Raw genomic sequence first — 25673 nt, 5'->3', positions numbered from 1 at the left:
AATTACAACAATTACAACAATTACATATAACTCCAATAACACACCTGAGCGTCAAAAGTGACTCTGTTCATGTACGAAGACTATGTAATGTGTACTATCAGCATCGAATATCTCTCAATCGGCTAACTGACGATCATAGATATTATCCATTCTTTCGATATATACAACCCTATGGATAGCTTACATTGGAAAAAGCCTCAGCTTTGTGTAGGACGAGCCCAACTCCTAAATGACTCGAGAACATATCAAACAGCTCATAGGCACAATAAGTATCTGCTGCCGAAGTGGTTGCCCATACTTGATTATAACGCCTTTTCTTATGACTTGTAATTCGCCAGTGCCACTTCATCACGGCACAGGAAGATTCCATCGAATACGAAGTCTAACAACACTATAATGCTTTATAAGAAGTTGAAGTAAGTTAGGTACGCTAGAAAATTTTATGTCTCGCGATGTTAAAAACAGTTTGGAAAAAACTCTTCTCATGCTCATCGCCATCGTATGATCCAACTATATTTACCATTTGACGATGCTCCTTACTATTGGTCCCTTCAAATCCCAACGTTTTGTAGGTAACTGAGACAGTATCAAACATTATGTTCTTACTCTCCGTGCCAAGTCTTGAATGACACTGTATATCCCGAATAGTTCCACGTAGGCTAGTCAATTCTTGTCCCTTTTAATATCGTCATTAGGCTTCATCCACCACATCCCTGAAAGCTCGCCAGCGATTCCGTGCTTAACATTGATCCGTCAAGCCCTTAACGATAACTCACGATCGCCAGGAGGACTCAAGACTAGGCGTCTAGAGAACCTGTAAGACACTCGATAAGCTGGACTAGACGCGAAGATTGATGAAATCATAACTGCAAGGAGAATGAATATATTATATGAACCTATATGGACCCTTAATAACAAAAAGGCACATGCAACGTGCCAAAGTCTGGGGGAGTCGTGGCCTTGCCCAGTACTCTCTAGTCCCACCCCCCTCCGGCGCTCAGCAGCCCTAGATCTGATTTGATATCTACTGAGTGCTTGGCATACATTGCAGACCACTGACCACTTACATACAAGGCTATCTGAAGCAAAGTAGCCTAGTCCCTGCAGCTATTTTATCACCGCCCATTATCGCCAATAGGCGGAGTGGTAGAGATGCCGAGCGGACTGCAGCACTGTTAATGAGAATGTGGTCGGCTACGAAAGTAGGTGGTGTGTCCCTCGGCGCTTCTCTATTATCGTGATACCGTATAGCTCCACACACACTCTTTAGACCTTTAGACACAGTTTAATAATACACGAAGAGAGTTCAGATATGAGTCTGGGAGGAAGATTATAGAAGAGTCGATTGAGTCAGCCATCTTACTGACGAATCAGCACTACTTTCATCTTGATAGGTTTCTGAGGGTCATTAAGGAATGGAACGTGTTTAGATCTAGTGGCCGGGGAAGATCCCTATACCTATGACCTCACAACCACAACCCGGTGTAAGACACAGACTTCCTAAAAGGGAAAACATATAATACGGTCTGTACCGTTTAAAACGTATGAAGCTTAAGGGGGGAAAAGAAACAAGGTTCTTTTAACCGGACAATCCAACCAAAAGGCCAAGGGCGACTTCTCCTCCCCGCCGCCCTCGTCCAATTCTGGAAGTCAAAGCCCCTCCTAATCCTAGTCGATGATCTCATAGGGCAGCCCAAACGATTCCGCTAACACAGTCAATGGCGAATGGGGATCGCGCTAAAAACCACTCAAAACCCCTAAAGGCGAACAGATTGCGCTTCTTAAACATCATCGTGAAAGACTTCTACCGGGGTCTAAGGGTCCCAAGGTCCCAAGTCCATGCTTAGGGTTGCATCAGATCGATTCTTGGGTCATTTCACTTCAATTTCACTTCAATTTCACTTCATGATTACGTACCCGAGCGGCTCTCCCTCCGTTGAATTCTCCGACGAGAACCCTTCAGGCCTTTATTTCTTCGCGGATACGCGCAGTCAAGTTTTGCGAAACTCCGCTAGGTTAGTTACATATTCACAAGTCATTGATCACTGCGGGGTTTGAACTGGTTCAGAGCAAGTAGACTCTCTCCCACCAATAGTTCAACACTTCTCCTGTCGCTCAATGGCGTCCCGCCAGCCTTGCAAGGTTCGACACGTCGATCTCCCAAAATATAACGAGTCGACTTGGATCAACCCAGTACCAGATAAGCTCGAATACCACTTCGACAACCTCCCCCGGGTTTCACGTGGCACTTAAGCACTCTACCTGTACCGGGCACTTAACCGGGCACTTACATAAGTATCTGATTGAATATCTGATTGACATGGAGAAATTCAAGCAAACAATGGCGAAGCCACAGCCTACGAGTATGTAGACCACCTGGACTAAAGGCGTCTGTTGCGCTACATAGTTATTCTATCTTTTCTTTCGACGTGCATAACCGGTCTACTACCTTGGCTACCTTGGCTACCTTGGCTACCTTGGCTACCTTGGCTACCTTGGCTACCTTGGCTACCTTGGCTACCTGGCTACCTGGCTACCTGGCTATCTGGCTATTTAGCAAACACTCCTACACAAGCATACTAGATCTCGATGCCGCTAGCCAGTCCCCAGCAACATCGTGATCCAACCAAAAACGGCATGTATCTACATTACATAAGAAACATTATGGTCAAGCGACTACTTTCATACATTAGGTAGGTAACGGTTGTTCATCCAGTCTCAAGATCCACTCACTTACATATCGATTGGATGGCTTATCTGTTTGCCTGTGACCCATTCTTGAGATATCACCATTTTCGTACCAGCCTATTGGATAACCTGCCTACTCTCGATATCAGCAAGGCTATGTGTTCTCACGATAGTCATTACCGCTGATTATTCGGAATGAGACGACCCACAACACTCGGGATGAAAACCCACGATACCTCCAAGCACTGTGTCGGATTCCGAGCCAGCCCCAACGACACTCGGCATTGCTACTAAATTCTCACCTCTCTTTTTACAAGGGGTATTCGAAGCCTCCCTAATCTTGCTCCTCCAATAATTAATCGTGAACTTCAGCTTCTTCCACCTAGCTCAATCTCGATTTCTTCCGGCCCTAGCGGCCCAATTATGCAGGAAACGGAATTATTCTTCTGGGACTTCCTATCTTATGCTAACTCGCTGCATTAAACCCCGACGAAACAGATAAGCTGTAACTTCGAACTTATCAGGCCATAAAAAGGACCGATAAATTATTACGTGTCCCAGAGCACTGCCGCCATAATTTCAATTTTTCATTAATAATGTTTCTTTCAGCCGAATAACGTGCTTGGGTATGCTGCTGTTCCTGGTGTTGCGCTGCTGCTCGAGATAAATCTTACCGCTCTCTGATTATTTTCGGACATGGGACGGCCTCTCCCGACCTGGTCCGACCCACTGTGGGGCCGGTTTATCCCGAAATTCTCAAAACAATTGAATGATCCACCGAGGAATTCAGGAGAACTCAGTTGTGCCAAGTCACAATATCTATAATTAAACAAAAAGGATACTTTGAATAATACCCCTTTGATATATAAGGTAGATTCATGATAACCCAGCGACTCACACTTAGTAATGAAACAATTTAAAGAGAGTTATTATGAATTTCGGTTTTTGATTATTGGGGTTTTGTGTTTTTGGTTACTAAAAAGTCTCCTCAGAGACTAAGATCTCACACTTATTGTGAGATTCTTCTATAGTTATACTATAAAGCCATCGAAATAAAAGTCATCGCAACTTGTAAACTTCCTTGGCCTCTTACAACTAAGACCTCTTTATATCTGCACCTATCCGTGCCTCATCTCATCAAACGAATCTCATAACTATAACCCTGTTGAATTTCCATCCCTGGTATAAGAGAAGAGTTCCCCTTTTAGACTAGTGTTTGAAGTGAAAGAAGTGTGCCATGAAGATGAAAGAGGCCAAGCAAATTTAAGCTTAAGCGCTCACGCTGGATATACCTTAATATAAAGGATGAGAAGGATTTCGTGTTGATAAAATTATTCAGTCTCATGTTCCATCTCAATCTCTAGTCGGCGACGATGATATCTGTTAGAGAGGTCCAGCATCTTCTTCATGAATTCTTGATGTAAGGCTTCGAGCCGTACCTTCTTCTCATCCTGGCGTTGGCTATCCTGTGGGCGGCTCTCAGTCTCATTATTCAGGCGCTGCCTCTTTTCACCATGCTCCTCCTGGGTATCATTCTGATAACCCCTTTTATATAAAGCTCCTTCGGGGCGGGCGAGCAATGAGGGTGAAGGACGAGGGCTTGCATAGAGGAGGGCAGAACTAAGGGATGGAGAGGGCTGTAAGATACTACGCCGAGAAGCTTGCGGCTCTCGGCTGCCAATTACTGCAGGCTCGGCATCGTAAATATCATCTAATTCTGACTCGACAGAGACCCTGTTGGGAGGAGGAAAGGCGCCAATAATAAGGCCCTGACGTCCGTCGTAGGCGTCTATGTCACGAATGTCATCTATAGTGAGAATATGGTCCACATTCTCGACAGTGACTATCTCGGGCCAGTCCCAGGCCTTAGTTACTTCCGCAAGGATAGCACTGAGTCGGTCGGCAGGCACCCGCTTTTTATGGGATGACCATTCTAATGAGCGAGATGTATTACGAGCCGTGAAGTGAGCTCGCGTAGCCTCGTAGTCGAGTCTTTTGCAGGCACTCGGTCGCACTATGGTGGAAAAGGTTAGCAATCATGTAATAAGGATGTGCTAGTTCCAACACAAGATAAAAATGAAGATAAAGGAATTCTTGATGTTACTTACTTCCTTTCACAACCCATCTCTCTCTGCCTTTAGGGTCAGCTCGGATCTGGGTTGTCTTGTGCTTTCCCATGACACGTCGATAGTAGAGTTGCTTTGATAGGATTTCGTGAGGCTCGTGGACCTGACGTATATAGCGTTCTATGAACCACTTGTATTTGTCGCAATGTCGCCCGTCAATAGCCATCACGATACGCTCAAGCTCCTCATCAACCGGTTCCTTATTAGCCTGTAGTAGGTCCTGTGCCCCCAAGCCGTGGCAGTTATTGCCATTGCCACCATTAGGGTTGCTGCGATAGAGGTCATCCTCAATTAAGATGGGGTTATTATTGTCTCCATCTGCTGCAGCCTCAATGTTGGCCTGTATATTAGCTCCGGCATTGGCTCCGGCATCCTCGCCCTCTTGCTTCATGAAGACTTTAATGTCCTCATCGTCGTCATCAAACTCATTCTTGAACCTGAGCCTCCAGGGTTCGAGAATCACATGATCGTCACCGTCGGGAACCCGGTCGCCAGCACCACGACTTTTGCGTTGTGCTCCCATCTTAGTAATTTAGGGATATACGAGTGCTTTGTATATTTGAAAAGGTATTAAAGTAGTGCTGAATGAATGTGAGTAATGTGTGTAGGGCCGGCGAGGTTGATGTAACAGGGTGGAGGTTCATGGAGAAGGGAAGGTTGATGTAAGGAATATGAGTGACGAGAAGTTCAGGTTCATGCAAAAGTGAGGGGGGGCGAGGGGCGGCGACTTGTTTATATAGGAATACACATACCTGTTAAGCAAGAATAGTTGCAAGGGCGTTACTGCCGTCAAGTGTAGAAGGAGCCGTGTTACGGCTCCGGAGGCAACGGCCCTAGTGGTGAGTGAATAGCCTGACTTCCCATTTCGGGATAGATGGAAAGCATATACCTGCAACGGGGCAGGGGATAGGGTGATAAGATGTAGTGAATGTCTAGAGGACTTGAAGGCAGGAGGTAGTATGGGTAAAGCTTTACCAGGATAGGTTAAACGGTAGGTGAGGCAGGAGGTGATGAAAGGTTTTGTGCTCAGAGTTCGAGAAGGTAGGAGGTGATGTAAATGCGAGGCAGTAGTAATACAGTAGGTGATATATATATATATATATATATGTGTGTGTGTGTGTGTGTTAGGTTATGGGATTAGAATAAAATAAAATAAAAAGGTATTGGAAGGATTTGATGTGTAGGTAGAAAGCAGCTAAGTGCTCTTACTGTCAACAAATTAAGAGAAGTTGTAGCTTCCATGATATTTTGTGATGATGTCCTCAACAAAAAGGTTAAGAAGGTGCTTAGGGTTAGGTAGGTAGGTTGTTTATTTTGGTGTAACTTTATGAGGAAAGTTGGAAGGAGGGTGAATGTTTTCTCACAAGGGCAAGACTGTATTTAATAGGGCAAGAGGTTTGAAGAGCAAAAGAGCTGGGGAAAGAGGTTGAACTGTAGAGGAAGTTATACGCGTAGAGCACCTGAATGGGAGGAAGGGACTGGCTGCTAGGATACCACATGTAGCAATGGTAGTGCAGGAGGCGGTTCCTTCTGCCACTACTTGGATTCCACTAGCACAAAATCATACAAAACAATGCTCTTTCCTCGATTCCTCAGGTGAAACAATATATTGTTAGTCACTTTCGTGGGTCTGCCATAGTCTGTTTGTGGCCAGTTCATGTTCACATGGGAAGTTAAGCCCATCCTGAAAAAAGATGAAGGAGCCCAAATGCTACGAAGCTAATAAAAACATGAGAAATAAATAATATTGTCTACGTCCTACGCCTTCACAGCCAGTTGCTTCCCTATGACAACAATGCGTGAGTCCCAAGCAGGAGAAGTCAGTGACGAACAAGGTGAGCACAATAGCCAGCGAGACTACGACTAGACCAGTAAAGAAGCCATAGAAGACACGATGTTAACCTACATAAGACTAGTACAATACTACCTAAAGTATGGCAACAATATATAAAGCAACAGTCTGGCCTTCTAGGCCGCGTAACAGGGCGTATCCTTTAGATAAAAAAAATAAACGAATAGAATGCTACGTAGCTTAGACTAATGATAAATCAATAGATGAGGTACAGCATCTATTGAAAGAGGCTTACGTTTGTAAAAGTACCTATTCTAGGGTGATAACAACGAACGGAATAAACAGAAATTATGCACCTACACCGACACATAGAACCTGTACAAGCATCACTTGCCAATATTCCCTACGGATGATATTGGTTAATATCATCTCGAGAGTCTTCATAACTGATTCGGAGACAAGGAGAAATCAAAGGTATCCATAATCATATAGTAGAAATAACAGTAAGGCAGCAGGCTTTAGCCAGGTTGAACTTCGGATTCTATTATGGTTCAGGCTGATAAAATGAACGTCTTATACCACGCCGAGTTAACTAATAATTATTGCCTTGAATGGAAATCTCATTTGTATAAAATAAGGATTGATGAATTCTATTTGGACAAGTCTTAGAATCCCCTAGAAACAATACTAAATGAGAAAGAAGAGAGTGGTAGTCAAATTAATAATGTCATTAAGTCGAGATGTGAGGATCAGGGTATAAATACAACTAATAAAGCTACTTTCCAAATGTTATACAACTCCTAAGGGGAATCAAGCCTGGGGCATGGCTACCTAGGTACTTATTAGAGAGGGAGAGCTTATCCTTTTAATATTATTATAAGTTTGTTATATGTAGGTGTGTCAGAATATCGTGTATTGTGGGGTGAGAGGGAAGTGTCTAGCTACTACCTACATGTATAGCAGTGTATTGGTGACTGTATTGATCCACGATTTCGCAAGAATAGGGGATAGAAGCATAGCCTCCTTATGTAGACTTGGTATCTGTGTTATAAGGTATGTAGAACCAGATAGCATGTAAATAACTTTGTTGTTCCGCAAGAAACTCCAGCCTAACTACAAGGGTCTACGCCCATACATTAGGTACTGAACATGTTCCTTGTTCAAGATCTCTCATCTAGAATCCTGACGGTAGCTACTTGGTTGAGTTTCTCATTACTTGTACTCATTCAATCACCCCTATTTTAAAGCACATTGATACTTATGTACCTATCATGTAACAATACTCTTGAAAAGTTTAACCCTAATACGCTCATCGCAAACACTTCGAGCGGCACGTTTTTATTAATGGATTCCATATTTGATATTTGTGTCTATTACTTATAATGACTTATGTCACTTTCCTAGCAACTCGGACGAGACAGTCTGAGACCCACCCCAGCGTATTACCTGAACACGTCGTACCGCCTGCTATAATGACTCAGAGTCTAGATTCTTTCCCTAGACGCCAAGTCGGCTCTGACCTTCAAGCGCTTGCAAATTTCTTGAACGCGCTGATGAGGCTACCCGTGCTAGCGTCGTGACCTTTGCTATTTCCAGGCTCATCTAGCTCCTGGAGAATCTTCTTGGCGAGGACCTTGCCCAACTCAACACCCCACTGGTCGAAGGAGTTGATATCCCAAATTGCCCCCTCAGTGAAAGTTAGGTGTTCATAATAGACAATGAGAGCACCTAATTCTGCAGGTCCAATTACATCACTCACTAAGATGCTTGTAGTGGGTCGGTTGCCCAGGAAGACCTTATGAGGTACAAGCTCATCAGGTGTACCTTCGCTCTTGACCTGCTCAGGTGTCTTGCCGATCATGAGAGCCTCAGCTTGCGCAAAGTAGTTGGATGCCAGCATCTTTTGGTGCAGGTTATTGGAGATTGGGTTGTGGGACTTGGCCGCGAGAATGAAGTCGGTGGGAATCAACTTGGTACCTTGGTGGACGAGTTGGAAGAATGAGTGCTGGGCGTTGGTGCAAGGTTCACCAAAGAGGATAGGACCAGTGGTGTACTTGGCAGGCGAGCCGTCCGAGGTGATGGTCTTGCCGTTTGATTCCATAGAAAGTTGCTGCAGGTATGCAGGGAAGCGGTGCAAGTATTGGTCAAAGCTATATTGTTGTTAGCGAAATAATGAATGACATTTGACGACGCTTGCTTTGAGGAACTTACGGAGCAACTAAATGTGTTTGCGCGGCAAAGAAATCGCTATACCAAACGCTCAATAGACCACCGAGGACGGGAATGTTGTCCTTAAGAGGGGTTTCACGGAAGTGCTTGTCCATTGCGTGCGCACCGGACAAGAACTTGTGGAAGTTGTCGTAGCCGATATATAGAGCGACGCTAAGGCCGATGGCACTCCAGACTGAATATCGACCGCCGACCCAGCTCTCAAAGCCGAACATGTTCTTGCTGTCGATACCGAATTTGGTGACTTCGGTCTCGTTGGTAGATAGGGCGACGAAGTGCTTGGCAATTTCGCCCTTGCCGCCGGTCTTTTCGAGAAACCACGATTTTGCGGTGTTCGCGTTCGTAGTAGTCTCGGCGGTGGTAAAAGTCTTGGAGGCGACAAGGAAGAGAGTTGTCTCAGGGTCGGAGTTAGCAAGGGCTTCAGCCATGTGGGTGCCGTCGATGTTGGAAACGAAGTGAAGCGTCGTGTCCTTAGCACCATAGTGTTTTAGAGCTTCGGTAACCATAACAGGCCCTCTAATACGCTGTTAGAAGAATGCGATACACGTTCGCAGAGGAAGCTCGCCATCACAAAAAGGGCAAGGGTTATACTTACAGGTCAGAACCACCAATGCCGATGTTGATAATAGTAGTTAGCTTCTTCCCAGTGAATCCCTTCCACTCCCCGCTCCTGACCTGCTCGGAGAATTCCTTCATGTGCTGCAAGACTTCGTTTACGCCGCCCTTGACGTTCATGACATCTTGTCCCTCCACCTTCATCTCCCAGCCGCCCACGTTTCGTAATGCCGTGTGGTAGACTGCTCGTTGCTCGGTGAAGTTGATCTTCTCACCTGCAAACATAGCATCGCGTTTCTTCTCGAGGCCAGCATCCTCTGCGAGCTTTACTAGTAGGTTAATCGTCTCTTCAGTGATGAGGTTCTTGCTGAAATCGAACAGAATATCTGTGCCGCTATTGCTGAAGGTCTTGCTGAATTTTTCGAAACGGGATGGGTCAGAGGCGAAGGCCTCCTTCAAGACAAAGGTCTTGCCAACGGTCTTGTAGTGCTCCTCTAGGGCAGCCCAGGTGGGCAAAGAAACTGCTTGAGGCATCTTCTCTTGAGAGTCTGTCCGGAGACTGGAGACTGGAAGAAGAAACGAAGGTATACTGATGCTAACTACGCCAAGAAGTTTCGTTGTTAGTATGCGTGTATTATATAGCGACGGGATTAACGGCGCGGGGTGAAGTGATGCGGTAATGCGGGCGGCGGGGCAACACGTATAGGTTGGGTACCTCCTAAGGCACCTAGCTATGTCACAACTGTGTTTCACTTACATCGGAAGAGTATCAAATTTTACGAGATCGTGGAGTCGTTAATAAGGAAGAAGTCTGTATATATTCAATATCTCGGGTAGGAAAAGAAGTAGTGGGGGTTAAAAGTGGATGAGTGAGCGACATTTAGACATTTCTTGGAAGCTGGAAGCTGGAAGCTACCTTGGAAGGTTCTTACTTTCCTTTGCTTGTATTGATGTACAATACTTTGATAGATGTACCTCATAGGTAGGTAGGTACCTACAATGTGCCATTGTCATCCCATCTACCCCGCGCTAGTGACGTGATGCTTATGGCATATGAACCTATAAATTTTATCCCGTGTACCTAGCCCACGCAAAGCGGGATCGGGAGACTCGGCGTCTTGCTTGCTAGCTTGCTACATCTAGGTAGCCTAGGTATATACATGTAATCGGTTAACCCCGACAAGCAATTGTATCTATTTTCTCTTACACGTCCCAACATTTGAGGCAATAAGAGAGCAAGCCAATCTTATAGTCGGGAGTAATAGTAAGCCTTCGGTAAAATTGACTCGGTAAAATTAAAGGATCCGACATTTTCTAGCAGTGGCTACAAAGACCTTACAGACGACATGGGACTTTTAGCTCACAGGCCTGGGCAATAAATAATACGACAAGGTATTGGCAATGGGCGTCTTTTCCTTGGCCTCAATCTCGTCTATCTACAGAGTTGTTCTCCTTTTGAGATCCCAGAAAGTGCAAACTCGGAAGCATCGTCAATAACTCATGCCAAACTCCATATGAAAGTGCTTCTAGGCTGGTCCAGAATCCGGGAATATATCGCAACAGCAACAGCAACACAACGCAGGACACCATCACCACATGTGTATGTCACATCCAGTGTTTCCAGTTATAAACTACGCCGACTTGTGCTCTACCTATTTCCATCCTGTTAGTCAATCTCCCACCCATGAATTCGGGCGTATGTTGTTATATCGCCATGGCCTAGATGTACATCCGATAAAAGACAATCGCGTGTTTATCGCCTGTCCTGGATACTGCCAACGAACGACGGGTCCTTAACGCTGCCGCCGGCATCGCCAAGTCCCGCGATCGGTCGGTTGTAGCTGAAACCCGCAAATTGATTTTGCATCGTCTCCGACAATACTGGTCCCTCGACATACGAGTCTTGCGGAGCTTCCGAAGTAAATTCGGGATCAAAGTTCTTTGTATCGAGAGCATCGGCCTGGGTCCAAGTTAGAGTTGAGAAGTTACACAATGTGAAAAATTGGCACTGAACAATACTTACAACGCTGGGTTTGAACGTGGGTTCGTATTTGCGCTGCAACAGCTTGCGCCAGTCGATGGCGTGGAAGAAAGGATGGGCCTTAATCTCGGCGCTGCCTGCAGCTCCTAATCGCTCTTCTGGGTTGCGGTTGAGGAGCTTCGAGAGAAGGTCCTTGGCCGCAGGAGGCACGACGTCTGCGCTAGGGAAATGTAGGGGCTCCGACAAAATCTTGCGGTACATCTCATTAGTATTTTCGTCGTAAAATGGTGGGAGACCCGTAAGCATTTCGTAGAGGAGAACTCCTAGAGTCCACCAATCCACTGTCTTGTTGTATCCCTTGCCCATAAGAAGCTCCGGCGCTAAGTATTCGGGGGTGCCGCAGAACGTGTTAGTCCTGTCTTCATCCTTCATATCTAGCTTACAAAGACCGAAATCGCAAAGTGCGATGTGACCTTGGTAATCAAGTAGGATGTTCTCGGGCTTCAAATCTCGGTAGATAACATTGAATCCGTGCAAACACTCTAGGGCGCAGAGTAGCTCGGCCGTGTAGAATCGTGCCCGGTTGACGTCGAATCTCTGCTCCTTCTGAAGATGATGGAACAGCTCTCCGCCGTTGACGAAAGCTAGTACGAAGTAAAGCTTCTCAGGGGATTGGAAGGTAAACTTAAGAGGCACAATGAAGGGATTGTTAATCTGTGCCAGCACAGATCTCTCGGCTAGAGTGTGGGCAACTTCGGATCTCGAGATGATGTGAGCTTTACGAATCGTCTTGAGCGCGTAGATTCGACTGGTATCCTTCTTGCGGACCTGCATGACCTTACCAAAACTACCCTTACCAACCACCTTGAGTAGCTCGAAGTCCTCGATCTTAAGCTTGCCCGCTCGGTTCTCGACATACTCCACACCGATCTTGAGTCTACCAGAGCCATACTGTACGTCGACCCAATCAACACCACTGTGCCCTAGCTCGCGTTCTCGGGTTTGGAATTCGGCCGCGGCCTTCTCGCGATCCTTCTTGCTGGCTTTGGGATCCTCGACGAAGGTTCGCTTTTCATCAAACCTAGGATTGATTCGGACGACCCCTAGGAAAATATCTTGGCTTCGACCGGACCCAGGCGGCGCGGTAGGGTTACGCATATATAAGTGTACATTTAACTCCGTCACTCGAGACACATCAAACTTATACTGGGTGTTATCACCAGCCCACAAGGGGTTTTCTGGGTTACCGGAGACCGAGTTGACAAAAACCTGGACCTTATCAAAATCCAACAATGCGTACGGCAGATATTTGCTAGAGATCCGACCGTGGTTAGAAGGTATGCCAGTGAAGCCCCCTGCTGATGTTTGGGGTCTGCCATTCGTGAAAGAACCTGCTACCGCTCGTTGGGAGGACCCTGGTCGTACGGAACTAGAACTAAGAGCATTCCCTGTCGACATGGAGCCCTGGCCATGCTGCGAGAATGCGTTTCGATGCTGTTCGGGAAGAGCGAAATTCTGACCCTCGTGGAGAGTTACGACGAGAATACCGGGTTTCGGAGGTTTTACGACAGGTTCTTGTACCATGTGTTCCGAGGCAGCTATAGGTAGAATGTATGAGCAACTTTCCCTGAAGAATAATATGCATACATGGTTACAAACCGATGGCATTGTCACTGGGAGTAGGAGTAGCAGATGTTGGGATAGGACTCTTTTCATCCTTTTCCGTGATTGTTGACGTGGAAGGATTTCGGGAGAAAGTATTCGCAAGGGGCCCTAGATGGGTATCCTTTAACTCTGATGGGACGTCGTGTTAGCAGAACCGCATACGATCGTCGTGCATCTGAAGCGAAGAAAAGAAGCTTGGGCTGAAAGGAAACCATTCGAGGACTATAACAGGTGAATTAAATACTTACTCTTGGTGAGCTTCCACGACATTTTCCAACAGTTCCCCTTTGACGGGCTTGTAGATAGGCGTCAAGTAGGAGGAATAGGAGGAAGTCGGTGAAGGTCGCGCAATAGGAGGTCGGAGACACGACAAGTTGTAAAAGAGGAGATAAGTTATTTAGGAGGTATTGAAGGGGGAGAAGGCGTTTCCTTATCGGCGTTGCGATAGTAAATGATTGATGAGATAAAGATTGGCAGATAGGAAAAGGTCAAAAGTAAAAAGTAAAAAATAGGGGAAGAAAGAAGGAATCAAAAAAGGTGGCTGAGGAAGAAGCAATGATGTCGAATTTCTACCTAGGACGGATTTTCGAGTTGGGAGTTGGGAGTTGGGTTGATCATCAATCAATTAGAAAAGGTCAAAGATCTGAAGTTAACCAGGTCAATGTTTCGGTTCATGGGCTTCTGAGCGGACCAGCCGGGGGGGGTTGAGAAGGGGGGGGCTGTTTCGCCGCAGCAATAAATACCTAATAAATTTAATCTTTAGCGTATAACAGGCGGCTGATACGACAAAGGTAAGTGACTTTTAGGGGTTGTTTAACTGTCTGACTGCTGTAGAGTTGGCGTTTTGGCGGTATGGGGCACCCCTTATTAATGATAAGGTACTTCTAATATAGTAGTTCATACCTTAGGTACATACCTAAGTATGGGTATTTGATGTATTAGAGCACAAAGGCGGGGTAGCACATGCGCGGTTTCTAAAAGTAAGACAACATAAAAGCCAAGCAGCGCCAAAAGTATTGTACATAAAGCTTCCTGGTACCTATGCAGTGTGGGCTGTGTGTGATGCATTTATACATGTACCATCCCGACTCGTGTTCTATTTTTCAAGTTAGTGAATACGAACTTTCAACCTAACCCAACTTTAATCAGAGTTGGAATGTATATACTACGCACTATCTACATACACACTACATACTTGGAATATGATATACGTGATGACATCTATTACCATGTATGTACATTAAGGAGCTTACACTAATCCACTTAGTCAATGGCCTTGACAATGTTGAGCGGAGCGTGGCGGAGCACTTCAGGGGCAGCATTCAAGGGCTGTCAGGTATGTAAATTATCTCAATTATCTCAAGGCCAATTCGCTAACACACGGCTGAGTATATTTTTATTATTGATACAACTACTAAAATATGATTCCAAATTTCTCGGACTTGTCAAATAAAGACTGCGGGTAGAGACAATTGCCGCCCCTTAATTGTCTTGATCCTACCAAACGAATTTCAATTTAGAATACGGAGTATTATTATTCTATGCATTAGGCATTTATGAAGCTAATAATGTAGCACGTCTACAATGTTGTCTATAAGACATTTTCAAATATGATCTAATAATGGTGAGTTAAGTTGATGAATTGTTCTAATAGTATAAAGAAGTTTATTATTAACTAGTATAATTGGGATATTGTAGAATACTGTTTATTGAAATAGATATTGAACTAGATTTATTAAACCAGAAACCTTTAACCTAGCCGGTTACATCCCAAAAGTCTAGAAGCTCATGCAGTCATGTTAACTACAGCTATGCAGGGGTAGAAAAGAGGCCGCTTGCAACAGCACGATGCGAAAACCTTGGCTCGTCCCGAACTACTGGAGACGATTATAAATCACGTGCTTAGAGTGGCGCAGCTATAGTTGTCTACGGGGTTGATGATTGAAGGAATCTGACCTCACTGTCGCTATGCTTAAAGATGAGTGGGAATAAACTGCCATTAAGCATCATCTCGCGGCCGTAGTCTCTCGGTCTCTCGACTTGCCAGAGTCTGTTAAAAATGGCACCTGTTCCCGAAATCCAAGAACACGGAAACCAACCTACAACTACAATTACAGACGGCGGTCATGTTGAAGATAGAGGCATTATGCTTAGCCCCACAAGGTCAAAGGAGCCACAAAACATCAACATCCAAGATGATGGCCAAACTACCCAAGGAATTCCTTCTGAGGCGCCTCGTAGATATATGGAAGGATGGAGACTATACGCTATGATATCCAGCTTGTGTTTATCCCTGTTCCTATCGACGCTAGAAACGACAATAGTCAGCACATCACTCATCTCTATCACAAATACCTTGGGAAACTTTGAGCAGAGAGATTGGGTGGTCACCTCTTATCTCATCACTTATACAGGTATGACTACGGTTTTATAGATATATAACAAGGTCACTTTGCTAACTGCCTATATCATAGGCTTCTTAGTCGTATATGCCAAGTTTAGCGATATCCTGGGACGCAAGTTGTTGATATTGGTCGCGATAGCCTTCTTTACTGTCTTCTCCATCGTCTGCGGCTCAATATCAAATATGACTCAGCTGTGCGTACATCAGTCCTGACACGATAGTATTATAACATATATAACATATGTAATAGCATAACTGATACACTAAATTCTTTATAGGATCGTGTTTCGGGCTCTCCAGGGCATCGGTGGTTCTGGAATCTACGCGATGGTAACATGTATCCAGCCCGAACTTGTCCCACCTGAGAAATGGGGGAACATCATCGCGGTTGTCTCCTTGGTCTCAGTCCTCAGTTCCGTCCTTGGTCCCATACTCGGCGGTGCAATCAACAACCATTCCTCCTGGCGATGGGTCTTCCTTTTAAAGTGAGCACACCCCCATCTAGAATCGAGAATCCATGAAGTGGCTAACATTGAAAATAGCGCTCCGGCTGGAGTAATTGCGACTGGTTTAATAGCCTTCGCTATGCCCGCCCAATTCCCAAATATTGATGACTCGGCGGGCATAATGAGCTTTCACAGCAAGATATCGCGGGCATCACTTCGTCGACTTGACATTATTGGGGCCATATTGTTGCTTTTTTCGTCCGCTCTAATCGTCTTCGCTTTCGAAGAAGCAGGCTCTCGATACAGCTGGCAAAGCCCGACAATCCTAAGCACTATAATCGTCGGTGGCGTCCTATTCATCGGGTTTCTCGGATGGGAAAATGTTGCGGATCGACCAAGAGCCACTCAAGAACCTATCTTCCCTCTTCGACTAATGAAGAACCGCTTGGTTAGCTCTCTTACCATGTAAGACCATAAATCATGGCACTTGACTCGTTTTCTAAATAATCTAGAATCGCCTTTTGCACAGGACCCCCCTTTATGACTGCGATAATCAATCTTCCACAACGCTTCCAAGCGGTCGACGGACTCAGCCCATTTGAAGCTGGTACTCACCTCTTACCTCTCCTGCTTGCCTCTCCTGCTGCCACAATCGTCGCTGGGCAGCTCGCAACGAAGTTCAAAATGCCCCCTTTTTATATCCTTCTCTTTGGAGCATCCATGCAGCTATTAGGAATCGGACTCGCGAGTTCGGTCCGGTTCAAAAGCAGTAATGTCATGTATGGATACGAGGTAATAATGGGCTTCGGGTTTGGAATGGGTCTCGTTTCATTGTTGATATACACACCAATGATAGTAAAACGGTCTGATATGGGTAAGTCACTAGGTTAGGTTAATTGGTTATAAAATGCATATATTTATACGCTGACTTCTAATACAATAGCTGTCGCCATGGGAGCAATAACCCAGATACGAGTACTTGGCGGGACAATAGGATTAGCTATTAGGTATGAGATATACGCGAGTTTAACTTGAACTATTTACTAACGCATGAACAGCTCAACGGTTCTCAACAATCACCTATCCTCCACTTTGCCTGTCCTTCTCAATCCAGCGGACATTAAGCAGATCTCGGACTCTGTGCAGTATATCAATACACTCCCGGACGCAACCCGCGATGCGGTACGCCAAATCTTTGCTGATGGTTTTAATTCGCAGTTGCGCGTTATGATGTACTTTAGTGTGGCGGTTTGGGTCTTCGCGGTGACACTTTGGGAGCGTAAGTTAAGAAGCGCCGCAAATGTTGAAGGCTATTGATTCTCTCCTTGGATACCATTCCCACACCGGTCAGTCGTAGGGTATATGTCTAATGCCATTTCATAATTATCATGTCCGATTACAAGCTCCTCCTACCCTTAGCCAATTGATACCTATATATACCACATACTTGCCTTGCATTCGTTATTATGTATTAGTAAATATCTTGAGGCATTCAAGTGTATTATTATCTAGGAATCTCAAAATATTTATCGCCGGCTTCTCTACCTGTATTCTAGTATTGAGTTCTATCTCTTAATATGCTCGCCATTCCTAACTCTTGCGCAAAGCGCCTTCAGCACCTCTGCGCCTCTTCTATAGTCGTCTACGTCGACGTAAACCATGCCACTAATACGCCACCACCAGACATCCCTATAGAATTCCGTCTGGAAGTACATGCCACTTTCACGGCTCCCGGTCTCTTTGAACCAGTCGCAGACCTTGCCCGCGTGCGCTGGATCAACCTTGTCAGGATCATCAGTGCCTAGCTCGAGTGGTAGCCGCACGTTGGCGAAAAAGCAGTCTCGCAGACAGGATCCTGGAATATCCATGATAGAGGTGTCTAGAATCTCGGCCGCGGCTTCAGCACTGCGCTGCGCTACGTTGTGGCAGTACTTCTTGATAGCAACATCACCACCGCAGACCTTGTCGCGGAAGTCGATGGCAGCTATGAAGAGGGATGGTTAGCAAGCCTCCTAGAATTGACAAATACTAAACTCAGGAGCCATGTTACTCTAGTTAGGCCACAATATCAGAAGGCACGGAGACTATAATAGGAAATATTACTTACCCTGAACACAGAGCCAAGCGGTCAAGTCATCTGTGCCTACATGGATGAAAAACCAACATCAATACCCATAGACTTCTACTCACTTAGGCCATTCTCCCGACCCGCGGTGCACACATACCGGTGAAATCAAACATCTCCGCAAACAGACGCCCTTCGTTCTCATCTTTTAACTGCAAGCTCAATTCTTTCCGAGGCCTGAACTTATGACTCGTCGGCAGCGTCGTCCGAATCAAGTGATGATTCCTACTGGGAACATAAAATGCTGCACATCCTCGCGGCACAAAGAACCACTTATGCAGATTCGTGACGAAGAAGTCGGGGTCTAGGGCCGCAAGGTCGATGTCGACGTGTCCGATCCCGTGCGCACCATCAACTAAGACCAATGCCCCCTCGGCCTGAAGTGCTGGCACCAACCTCTCAAAAGGGACCCGAAATCCAGGCATGCTCACAACCGTGTCTACGACAGCAAGCCGCACTCTCTGCCCCGGCTCCGCGTTGATGCTCCTTGCCGCATCCACCATAGCCTTCACGAGATCATCATCCGACACCGGCCACACGACACGCACAACATGCACCTTGACCCCATGCGTCTCCTCGATCCAAGATATTCCGCGGCCAAGGGAGTCGTAAATGCGCTCGTAGCAGAGAATGACATCCCCATCCTTCCAATCCAGGTTCTTAAGCACGGTGTCGGACCCAGTCGTAGCATTAGGCACGAACACGAGCTCGTCAGCATTTGGACAATGGAGAGCTTCAGCAGCGAGAGCCCGCTGCGGCGCAAGCCGGTCGTGGAACTCGAGCGCGATGAACGGGTCCGGAGCGGCGTCGGCTTCGGCGCAGAAACCCTGATGGGCGCGCCGCACCGACACCGGGACGGTTCCGTACGAGCCGTGGTTAAGTGGCGTGTAATTCGGGCCGAAGGCGAAGTGCGTCTTGCGGAAGGCGGCGCCAAAGGGGACTTGGGCAGAGGTAGATGCTGCTTCCATTGCCGATTTGTCTTCCCCCTCGGGATAGTATATGATTGTCATTATGGATACGGATAAGGCGAGATAAGACAAGACAATGTGAGAACAAGGGATGATAACTGGAAAAAGGATAAAATTTAGGGGGTAAAGTGTGCCGATGGGGTTCGGTCTCGTCTCGGCTTCAGCTTGGGGTGAAGCTTGCCAGGGGGAGGGGGTTGAGTTAGTATCATCTAGTTAGAGTTGGCAGATCTCCTTGCATAGGTAGGTATTTGTTGAAGTGCTGGAGTATCTTCCTTACTGGTTTGTATCGGCTTGCATCGGCTATAAGCGTTAATATCAATAATCGACAATAAAATGTCTTCCTCACGTACTGCTGAGTGAGTTTCTATTAAGACTAAGATTCAAGACTAAGATTTAAAATTTCATTACCATGGTTCATCATCTTTCATGATTCCCATCTAGTTTACAGTAACTGTACTATCTCGAGTAATACTCTGGTATTAATAACGTGTAACTTGACTTATTCATTTCTCGTAACCGTGGCCTCAAATATTCGTTCCTCATACGAATGCCGGATATCCTACAATGACGCAACTAGGCCATCCCAGAAAAGAAAAAGGAAAACGCCGTCCAATGCAGAGCTTGCTGAAATCAAAATACTGATCCATACCATTACACTCTTCCTCGTGCCGTTGTACCGGCTTTTTTATCGTCGGATCATCTCAAGTATCCTCGTATATCGCTTACAACCCTCCGGTTACCAGTCAACTGCCCATCCATTCTGGTCTAAAAACTCTTGGCAGGCTTCCTTTAGTTGAAGGTTTGGCCGTAGGTCGCTGGGGTGCAGTGGCTCTCTTGTCAGAGGATCGGTGGGATGTCTTCGAAGATGCTCCATAATAGACGCCCTTTCGTATGACTTGCCAGTCTTAGTCTATCGGCCTAGTTAACGACATGTCGGAAATTTCCTATAGTCCATAATACTTACAATTACCGGATCGATCATGATACCGAAACTAATATCATCAATTACCCAATCGGGAACCTCGCGCTTCTTCTCTGATGCGGCTCTAGCCTTTTCGAATGTCGATCGTAGCAAGTCGACCTTGTGATTCCACTCCTGCGTAACCTGATCTCTGTCGAGGTCGTTGTCGCACGAGCCGATCATGTCCTCACGTTCGCGCTCCAAGAGGCCGATGGCTTCGTTCTCCAGCTCTTGCCCCTCGCGGACCCTCTGCTTTTCCATTTCGTCCCAACGCTCTTTCTTACAGCGTAGGACCTGGTCGGTAACTGGGCCCAGTGATTTGTCATTTGTCTCAACGCACAAGCGGTGGGCTTGCAGGGCGCTCTCGAGGGCGGCGTCGTAGTCGTGTATGGAGAGCTGGCACTTGGAAAGGAAAAAGTAGGCCTTTAGATTACCTCCGCTGAGCTTGAGACACTCGTTGCAGTCTGAGATGGCCGATTCGTATAATTCGAGTCGATGCCGTGCCATAGCACGATTTGTATACAATGAGGCGTTCGTGTCGTCGGCAATGATGCTATGAAGATCCGAGGACGATTAATTTTGAGCGCCAAACGAACTATGCGCCTTTTATAACTCACGCTTTAGAGTAGAGGCTCTCGGCGCCTATAAAGTCGCCGGATTGGTAGTGTTTGTTCCCATCTTCCTTTAGCTTAAGTGACCTTTCCACGTCCTTCCCCATTGCTACTGGTGTTCGCTAGTAAACTCGGCTGAAGGATAGGTCTTGTTGTTTCGGAGGGTTTCAAGGTTTGGCCATAGATGACGACGTAGATATTGCGCTATCGTCGATCGAGAATGACTATGATGGGCGGAGAGATACGGAAGATACGGATGAGGACTTCTTTGTTAAAAGGTGGCGGATAGTTGTAGGACTGCAAGTATGGATGAGAACAAGCTGTATTAAGGAGAAGGTATTCAGGGTTGTATTATAGAAAATACAGAGGATAGGCTGTAGGATAAGTGAGTAAGTATTATAGAGGTAAGAAAACCGAATGAATTAACAGCGGGAGAATTGACAAGGTGATTGTATGTTAAAGAATAAACGAAACAACCTTCATCTCGTGTTTCCATCTGATTCGAAAGTTCCAGCCTTATCAAATTGGTACCTAGGTTAGGTACATACATTAGGTACATATGTGGTTGTTGCTTGATGCTCGTTACTTCCGTCTCATTACTTCAACTGTCACAAGATAGGTACATAGGTAATAACGTACTACAAAGTACAAGACCCCTAATTGATTAGCTGTGATAGGCCCCATTTGTCAGACGAAGATTCCAGAATGATGTGCATGTATCTAGGTATACATACATAGTTACGGCGCCTAATGCACACACTAGGTACTAAGCCCCGAAACGTGGATCCCTCCATTAGGTCAAGAACTACCTTAAATAGATATATAAGTTAGTTACATACATAGGTGCAAGTACATAATAAGTTTAGGTAATCAGCCAACCGCAGATCCGCTCTCTGGCCCGAAATTCTATCTCTCTACTTCACTTCTCTTATTTCAACAACTACCTGGGTATCGTTCGTACCACTTAACTTCGTATCATTCCTCTGCGGAACAATATCTTGAGACGAAAGCGCTGCAATAGCCATTGCTGTAGTCACCGCGCGATTCCCGATCTTCACCCTTGTAGTTCCATATTGATACAACCAACCACCTTCCCAGCTCCCATCGTCACATTGGAGGCCAAGTAGAGCACGTCGATCATTCTCGCATGCAATCCCCATTTGGGCACACGTGGCGATGCGCATTGAACTGGTGCTGGTGTATCAGGTGACCTTGACCCTGATCATGTGATCATATTCTTAGTATAAGTACCATTTATGGTCGCACACACCCATTTTACATAGTATCATCCACTTTTAATACAAGTCATTCCTTTTCATCATCAGTTTCATCATCTAAAAGTCCTTGATATCAGGTCTAATAGGGCTTGATCCAAGGCCAAGACGTCTAAGTCTTGTTCAATAATTAACTTTAAGGTATAGCTTTTATAAAATAACTAATTAACTTAGAATTAAGAATAGGAATATTCGGCTTTGTTGCGCCGTTGGATATTTTTAACAAGGTTGGTTATAAATTGCGAGTGATCCTTTTGACTAGTGGCTTACCTAGGTATGTAGGATATCCTGGTAGGTAGACAAGTGTCTAGGCGCATTGCATTGGATCATTCGTATAGGTATTCCTTTTGTACTTTTGATGTCTTCGCTTATCCGAGACTTACCTAAGTACGTAGTTATAAGTGGACCCTCGCATCTGACGCTTCGGAGTGCGGGGGTGGAGAAGGAGATATTAAGCCTCTCCCTCTTTGACCTAGATGACGCGATTAGTGTTGTGGCTAAGTCTGTGGCTAAGTGTGGCTTTATAAATGACATCCAGGCCAATTCGACAATATCCATGGCAACTAAACTTCAAACCCTATTATATTTAACCTGATTTAAACCCGTATGGTTTCAACTTGGCCTGATTTGACTTTTCGATATCGCAGATCATGGGGAACATCGTTAGCCAATTCTTCTTCATTCCGGCCCCGGTTCTCACGGAGAAGAACTGTCCTGATCAAACCGGACGAGTAAGCATCTAAGTACCTAACCTATATCATTCTCCCTCAACTCCTGTTATATCGCTGACGTATACGTTCATTTGCCGTAGGTCTTCATCGTTACAGGTGGTTACGTCGGCGTTGGTTACGAACTGTGCAAGATCCTCTATGCCCACAACGCCACCGTGTGGGTTGCAGGCCGTTCCGCATCAAAGGCCGAGAAGGCCATTTCGAATATCAGGGATGCTTCGCCCTCCAGCAACGGTCGCGTAGAATTTCTTTATCTTGATCTGTCTGATCTTAAAACCATCAAACCCGCCGTCGAATCATTCACTGCTCAACAACAGCGTCTTGATGTTCTTGTGAACAATGCCGGTGTACGTCTCTCCTCTGATCTTTCTCTAACCAGTTTTTCATATAACTACGCCTACTTCGTCTATGTATCTGATTCTAACATGCCCCCACTTGTAGGTCATGTTTCCCCCGAAGGGTAGCGTTGACGCGCAAGGACATGAAATGCAAGTAGGCACCAACTGTTTGGGCCCGTTCCTGCTTTATCAGCTTCTCCTTCCTCTCCTTACCAAGACCGCCTCCACATCTCCGACGGCCTCCGTGCGCGTCACGTGGGCCGGCTCCGTCGCCGTGCACGTTACCTCACCGCAGCCACAAGGGATTGTTATCAATGATGATGGTTCACCCACGGACCAAGGAGTGCAACCCAATTACGCTCAAACCAAAGTTGGTAACGTCTTTTTCGCGCGGGAGTTCTCCAAGACGACATCCCAGACCGGTATTGTACACGCGGCTTTCAACCCGGGGAACTTGCGCACGGAGCTGCAACGGCATTGGACAGGTCCAGGCCAATGGGTCATTGTGAGTAGTGCTACGCTTTGTAACTGTTATCGGGATATGTATTGACAATTATTCCTGTCACAGGACAAATTATTGCTATACCCAGCTATCTATGGGGCGTATACGGAACTTTGGGCAGCACTCGCTCCTGAGTTGACACCAGACAAGAGCGGTGCCTATGTTTATCCTTGGGGAAGATTTGGTAGTCTTCCGGCAGGCGTCGAGACTTCGATAAAAGGAGAATCTGAAGGCGGAACGGGAGTCGCAGCTAAATTCGTAGAATGGTGTCGTAAGGAGACGGAGGCTTTCGCGTAAAATTGACAGAATGAGTGTGTAGGGATTAGTTGGCGTTGATTTATAATCTACTTGACTTAAAAATATACCTACCAGGTACCAACTATATATGAAGCGAGGGTATTAAAATCAGTCACATCTCTTAACCAGATAACCTCATAAATCCCCGTGGTGTGCGCGCATGTAAGAAAGGCAATTCCATATTATTGTCGTATTATTATAGATGCGTTTGGGGGCTCTCGGTAAACGAACTAATCAGTTTGATGATTGTGCGGCTAGCTGACCAACATGTAGATATGACTTGGTGATACAGCAGCAAGGCTGTGTAGTTTTACTTTTTAAATAGTTGTAGACGTCCATGCGAGGAGACTCCTTGCTGTCCCCTTCTCTAAAACCATATTTCATCCCCTTCTAATAGTGTTTCCATGGTTCAAAGTCAACAGCCAACAATATGGGGGTTGGGAATCGCATTCCCTATTATTGCTATTATTTCTGTTATGCTTAGGTTTCAGGCTCGCCGAATCAAAGGCCAAAAGTTGGAGTCTGATGATTGGACCATCCTGGTAGCTCTGGTGAGATTCTCTACCATATAAAGCCGCCGGCGTTACCATTTCTAACATGAAGGGTTCTAGATATTTAGCATTGGTGTCACAATAGATATTCTCATTAGTAGGATAAAATACCATATTTATATTCTATCGGTACCAAGTCTAATACATTACAACTTATCAGTGACCCAGCAAGGCGGTTTAGGAACCCATCAACAATATGACGATGACGGATATCCGCTGGATCCCGAATCCACGGTAATCTTCGGCAAGGTAGGTACCTATATTCAATATCATGTTAACCTATCTACTATTACACGATAACTAATTGTGCGTGTGTAGACAACATATGCACTTGAGATATTAACATTGCCAGCAGTAGGACTAACCAAAATCAGTGTCCTCCTGATGTATAAACGTATCTTCACAACTCCAAGATTTAGGACAATGACTTGGATTCTCGTTGGTCTTACAATCGCTTGGACGATAGCATTTGCCTTTGCCTTTGTGTGTACGTCTTTTCCCCTTGATGAAGTACCTGTTTCATTAGGTAGGTAGGTACCTAACTGGTATCCTAGTTTCATGTACACCGATTGCTTCGCAATGGAATCTCGAACTCGAGTCCACCTGTGTCGACCAGGAGGCACTCTTTACCACCGCATTAGCTATAGATGTCACTACAGATTGTAAGCTACATTTATAGATCCATGCTACTTATATATCGGACAGAAACTCATTTATGTATTAGTTACGATCCTCTTCCTACCAGTTTATAAAATTTGGCTGTTACAGATGCCGTTTGCGCGAAAGGTTTCGATCATATGCATATTCCTCCTTGGTGGTTTAGTTAGTATTGTCGGCATTATTCGGATTCACTTTTTAACCCAAATCAACTCTGACTCCGAAGATCCTACCGAGGTAGATGGCAATTCCGTCCTCGAAGACTCTGCCGAGATAGATGGCACGTGTACGTTGTTTCAAACTCACGGCGCGACTTATATAAGAGTAGAAAATGCTAACAAAAGTCATATAGGGATATATACGCAAGTTTTCTACTGGACCATCATCGAGACTCATGTGGGTGTGTTAAGCGCATGTCTCCCAACCCTTCGTCCCATCCAGGAGCAAATTGTCCTCAAGTTCTCCTTCTCCAACCTGCGCGGGTCAGCCGCGCGCCTCCTCTCATTATCCAATGGCAAGGCAAGCAAGGCTCGTAACAGATCCATGGAAGAAGGCCTAACCTTGGACAATATAGAGGTTTCGCATACCTCTGAGGAATCAAGAGCCCCGCATCATTTTTAGAGATTTTTCCTATTAACATAGTAGTTAGCGGGTATGACTTTTCCATAGCTGATCGCAATTGATTAATAATAATATCTAAAATAATATCTAAAGTTACTTGCTACCTTGCCTAGGAGAAGAAATTCGTCGACTTTTGAACCTATCAAACATC

The 25673-nt window shown here is 45.6% G+C and overlaps 9 protein-coding genes across 9 annotated transcripts; 3 read left to right on the top strand and 6 right to left on the bottom strand.

Annotated features, from left to right (window-relative positions):
• Positions 1 to 3822: 3822 nt before the first annotated feature.
• On the bottom strand, positions 3823 to 5337 carry F4813DRAFT_399988 (uncharacterized protein; the record flags this gene model as incomplete). The annotated part of the gene is made up of 2 exons (XM_049248222.1): positions 3823 to 4702; positions 4797 to 5337. The coding sequence occupies 2 exons, from the start codon at positions 5335 to 5337 to the stop codon at positions 4020 to 4022; spliced, it is 1224 nt and encodes a 407-aa protein (XP_049102652.1). The 3' UTR covers positions 3823 to 4019.
• A 2406-nt stretch (positions 5338 to 7743) lies between these two features.
• Positions 7744 to 10170, bottom strand: F4813DRAFT_348048 (glucose-6-phosphate isomerase). Its single transcript, XM_049242027.1, has 3 exons — positions 9431 to 10170; positions 8818 to 9351; positions 7744 to 8756 (listed from the first exon to the last, which is right to left on the bottom strand). The coding sequence occupies exons 1-3, from the start codon at positions 9922 to 9924 to the stop codon at positions 8129 to 8131; spliced, it is 1656 nt and encodes a 551-aa protein (XP_049102651.1). The 5' UTR covers positions 9925 to 10170; the 3' UTR covers positions 7744 to 8128.
• Positions 10171 to 11061: 891 nt separating this feature from the next.
• On the bottom strand, positions 11062 to 13569 carry F4813DRAFT_261022 (Pkinase-domain-containing protein). Its single transcript, XM_049240248.1, has 4 exons — positions 13285 to 13569; positions 13031 to 13165; positions 11414 to 12969; positions 11062 to 11350 (listed from the first exon to the last, which is right to left on the bottom strand). The coding sequence occupies exons 1-4, from the start codon at positions 13304 to 13306 to the stop codon at positions 11144 to 11146; spliced, it is 1920 nt and encodes a 639-aa protein (XP_049102650.1). The 5' UTR covers positions 13307 to 13569; the 3' UTR covers positions 11062 to 11143.
• A 1526-nt stretch (positions 13570 to 15095) lies between these two features.
• F4813DRAFT_386098 (drug resistance transporter EmrB/QacA subfamily) lies at positions 15096 to 17203 on the top strand (the record flags this gene model as incomplete). Its single annotated transcript, XM_049246368.1, has 7 exons — positions 15096 to 15450; positions 15511 to 15634; positions 15719 to 15925; positions 15983 to 16351; positions 16399 to 16760; positions 16830 to 16893; positions 16945 to 17203. The coding sequence occupies 7 exons, from the start codon at positions 15096 to 15098 to the stop codon at positions 17201 to 17203; spliced, it is 1740 nt and encodes a 579-aa protein (XP_049102649.1).
• Positions 17204 to 17343: 140 nt separating this feature from the next.
• On the bottom strand, positions 17344 to 19203 carry F4813DRAFT_348038 (putative aminotransferase family protein). The gene is made up of 3 exons (XM_049242026.1): positions 18112 to 19203; positions 17994 to 18029; positions 17344 to 17870 (listed from the first exon to the last, which is right to left on the bottom strand). The coding sequence occupies exons 1-3, from the start codon at positions 19019 to 19021 to the stop codon at positions 17452 to 17454; spliced, it is 1365 nt and encodes a 454-aa protein (XP_049102648.1). The 5' UTR covers positions 19022 to 19203; the 3' UTR covers positions 17344 to 17451.
• A 122-nt stretch (positions 19204 to 19325) lies between these two features.
• Positions 19326 to 21222, bottom strand: F4813DRAFT_348035 (U-box-domain-containing protein). The gene is made up of 3 exons (XM_049242025.1): positions 20558 to 21222; positions 19944 to 20493; positions 19326 to 19889 (listed from the first exon to the last, which is right to left on the bottom strand). The coding sequence occupies exons 1-3, from the start codon at positions 20656 to 20658 to the stop codon at positions 19716 to 19718; spliced, it is 825 nt and encodes a 274-aa protein (XP_049102647.1). The 5' UTR covers positions 20659 to 21222; the 3' UTR covers positions 19326 to 19715.
• Positions 21223 to 21424: 202 nt separating this feature from the next.
• F4813DRAFT_348033 (uncharacterized protein) lies at positions 21425 to 21784 on the bottom strand. Its single transcript, XM_049242024.1, has one exon. It carries the CDS (start codon positions 21733 to 21735, stop codon positions 21466 to 21468), a length of 270 nt encoding a protein of 89 aa, XP_049102646.1. The 5' UTR covers positions 21736 to 21784; the 3' UTR covers positions 21425 to 21465.
• A 51-nt stretch (positions 21785 to 21835) lies between these two features.
• Positions 21836 to 23818, top strand: F4813DRAFT_348032 (NAD(P)-binding protein). The gene is made up of 4 exons (XM_049242023.1): positions 21836 to 22556; positions 22637 to 22903; positions 22998 to 23399; positions 23463 to 23818. Exons 1-4 carry the CDS (start codon positions 22476 to 22478, stop codon positions 23691 to 23693), a joined length of 981 nt encoding a protein of 326 aa, XP_049102645.1. The 5' UTR covers positions 21836 to 22475; the 3' UTR covers positions 23694 to 23818.
• A 235-nt stretch (positions 23819 to 24053) lies between these two features.
• On the top strand, positions 24054 to 25646 carry F4813DRAFT_348027 (uncharacterized protein). The gene is made up of 7 exons (XM_049242022.1): positions 24054 to 24244; positions 24305 to 24341; positions 24405 to 24493; positions 24563 to 24731; positions 24799 to 24906; positions 24969 to 25187; positions 25254 to 25646. Exons 1-7 carry the CDS (start codon positions 24098 to 24100, stop codon positions 25520 to 25522), a joined length of 1038 nt encoding a protein of 345 aa, XP_049102644.1. The 5' UTR covers positions 24054 to 24097; the 3' UTR covers positions 25523 to 25646.
• The last annotated feature ends 27 nt before the right edge of the window (positions 25647 to 25673 follow it).

The sequence above is a fragment of the Daldinia decipiens genome (genome assembly GCF_022478715.1).
Source record: "Daldinia decipiens strain CBS 113046 unplaced genomic scaffold F4813scaffold_5, whole genome shotgun sequence".
NCBI lineage: Eukaryota > Fungi > Ascomycota > Sordariomycetes > Xylariales > Hypoxylaceae > Daldinia > Daldinia decipiens.
This window is presented reverse-complemented; position numbering and strand designations above follow the sequence as displayed.

Coding starts and splice junctions, on each gene's coding strand:
- F4813DRAFT_348048 (XM_049242027.1), bottom strand. CDS start 9,924: ATGCCTCAAGCAGTTTCTTTGCCCACCTGGGCTGCCCTAGAGGAGCAC. Junction 9,352..9,430: donor GGCATTGGTGGTTCTGACCT/GTAAGTATAACC, acceptor ACAGCGTATTAG/AGGGCCTGTTATGGTTACCG. Junction 8,757..8,817: donor CAAACACATTTAGTTGCTCC/GTAAGTTCCTCA, acceptor ACAACAATATAG/CTTTGACCAATACTTGCACC.
- F4813DRAFT_261022 (XM_049240248.1), bottom strand. CDS start 13,306: ATGTCGTGGAAGCTCACCAAGA. Junction 13,166..13,284: donor GTCGTGGAAGCTCACCAAGA/GTAAGTATTTAA, acceptor ACGTCCCATCAG/AGTTAAAGGATACCCATCTA. Junction 12,970..13,030: donor TCCCAGTGACAATGCCATCG/GTTTGTAACCAT, acceptor TTCTACCTATAG/CTGCCTCGGAACACATGGTA.
- F4813DRAFT_348038 (XM_049242026.1), bottom strand. CDS start 19,021: ATGACAATCATATACTATCCCGAGGGGGAAGACAAATCGGCAATGGAA. Junction 18,030..18,111: donor GGAGATGTTTGATTTCACCG/GTATGTGTGCAC, acceptor TCATCCATGTAG/GCACAGATGACTTGACCGCT. Junction 17,871..17,993: donor CGCTTGGCTCTGTGTTCAGG/GTAAGTAATATT, acceptor CCCTCTTCATAG/CTGCCATCGACTTCCGCGAC.
- F4813DRAFT_348027 (XM_049242022.1), top strand. CDS start 24,098: ATGGTTCAAAGTCAACAGCCAACAATATGGGGGTTGGGAATCGCATTC. Junction 24,342..24,404: donor CACAATAGATATTCTCATTA/GTAGGATAAAAT, acceptor ACAACTTATCAG/TGACCCAGCAAGGCGGTTTA. Junction 25,188..25,253: donor TGCCGAGATAGATGGCACGT/GTACGTTGTTTC, acceptor AAAGTCATATAG/GGATATATACGCAAGTTTTC.
- F4813DRAFT_348032 (XM_049242023.1), top strand. CDS start 22,476: ATGGGGAACATCGTTAGCCAATTCTTCTTCATTCCGGCCCCGGTTCTC. Junction 22,904..22,997: donor TTCTTGTGAACAATGCCGGT/GTACGTCTCTCC, acceptor CCCCACTTGTAG/GTCATGTTTCCCCCGAAGGG. Junction 23,400..23,462: donor GTCCAGGCCAATGGGTCATT/GTGAGTAGTGCT, acceptor TTCCTGTCACAG/GACAAATTATTGCTATACCC.
- F4813DRAFT_348033 (XM_049242024.1), bottom strand. CDS start 21,735: ATGCGCATCGCCACGTGTGCCCAAATGGGGATTGCATGCGAGAATGAT.
- F4813DRAFT_348035 (XM_049242025.1), bottom strand. CDS start 20,658: ATGGGGAAGGACGTGGAAAGGTCACTTAAGCTAAAGGAAGATGGGAAC. Junction 20,494..20,557: donor GAGAGCCTCTACTCTAAAGC/GTGAGTTATAAA, acceptor GGATCTTCATAG/CATCATTGCCGACGACACGA. Junction 19,890..19,943: donor TCATGATCGATCCGGTAATT/GTAAGTATTATG, acceptor CTAGGCCGATAG/ACTAAGACTGGCAAGTCATA.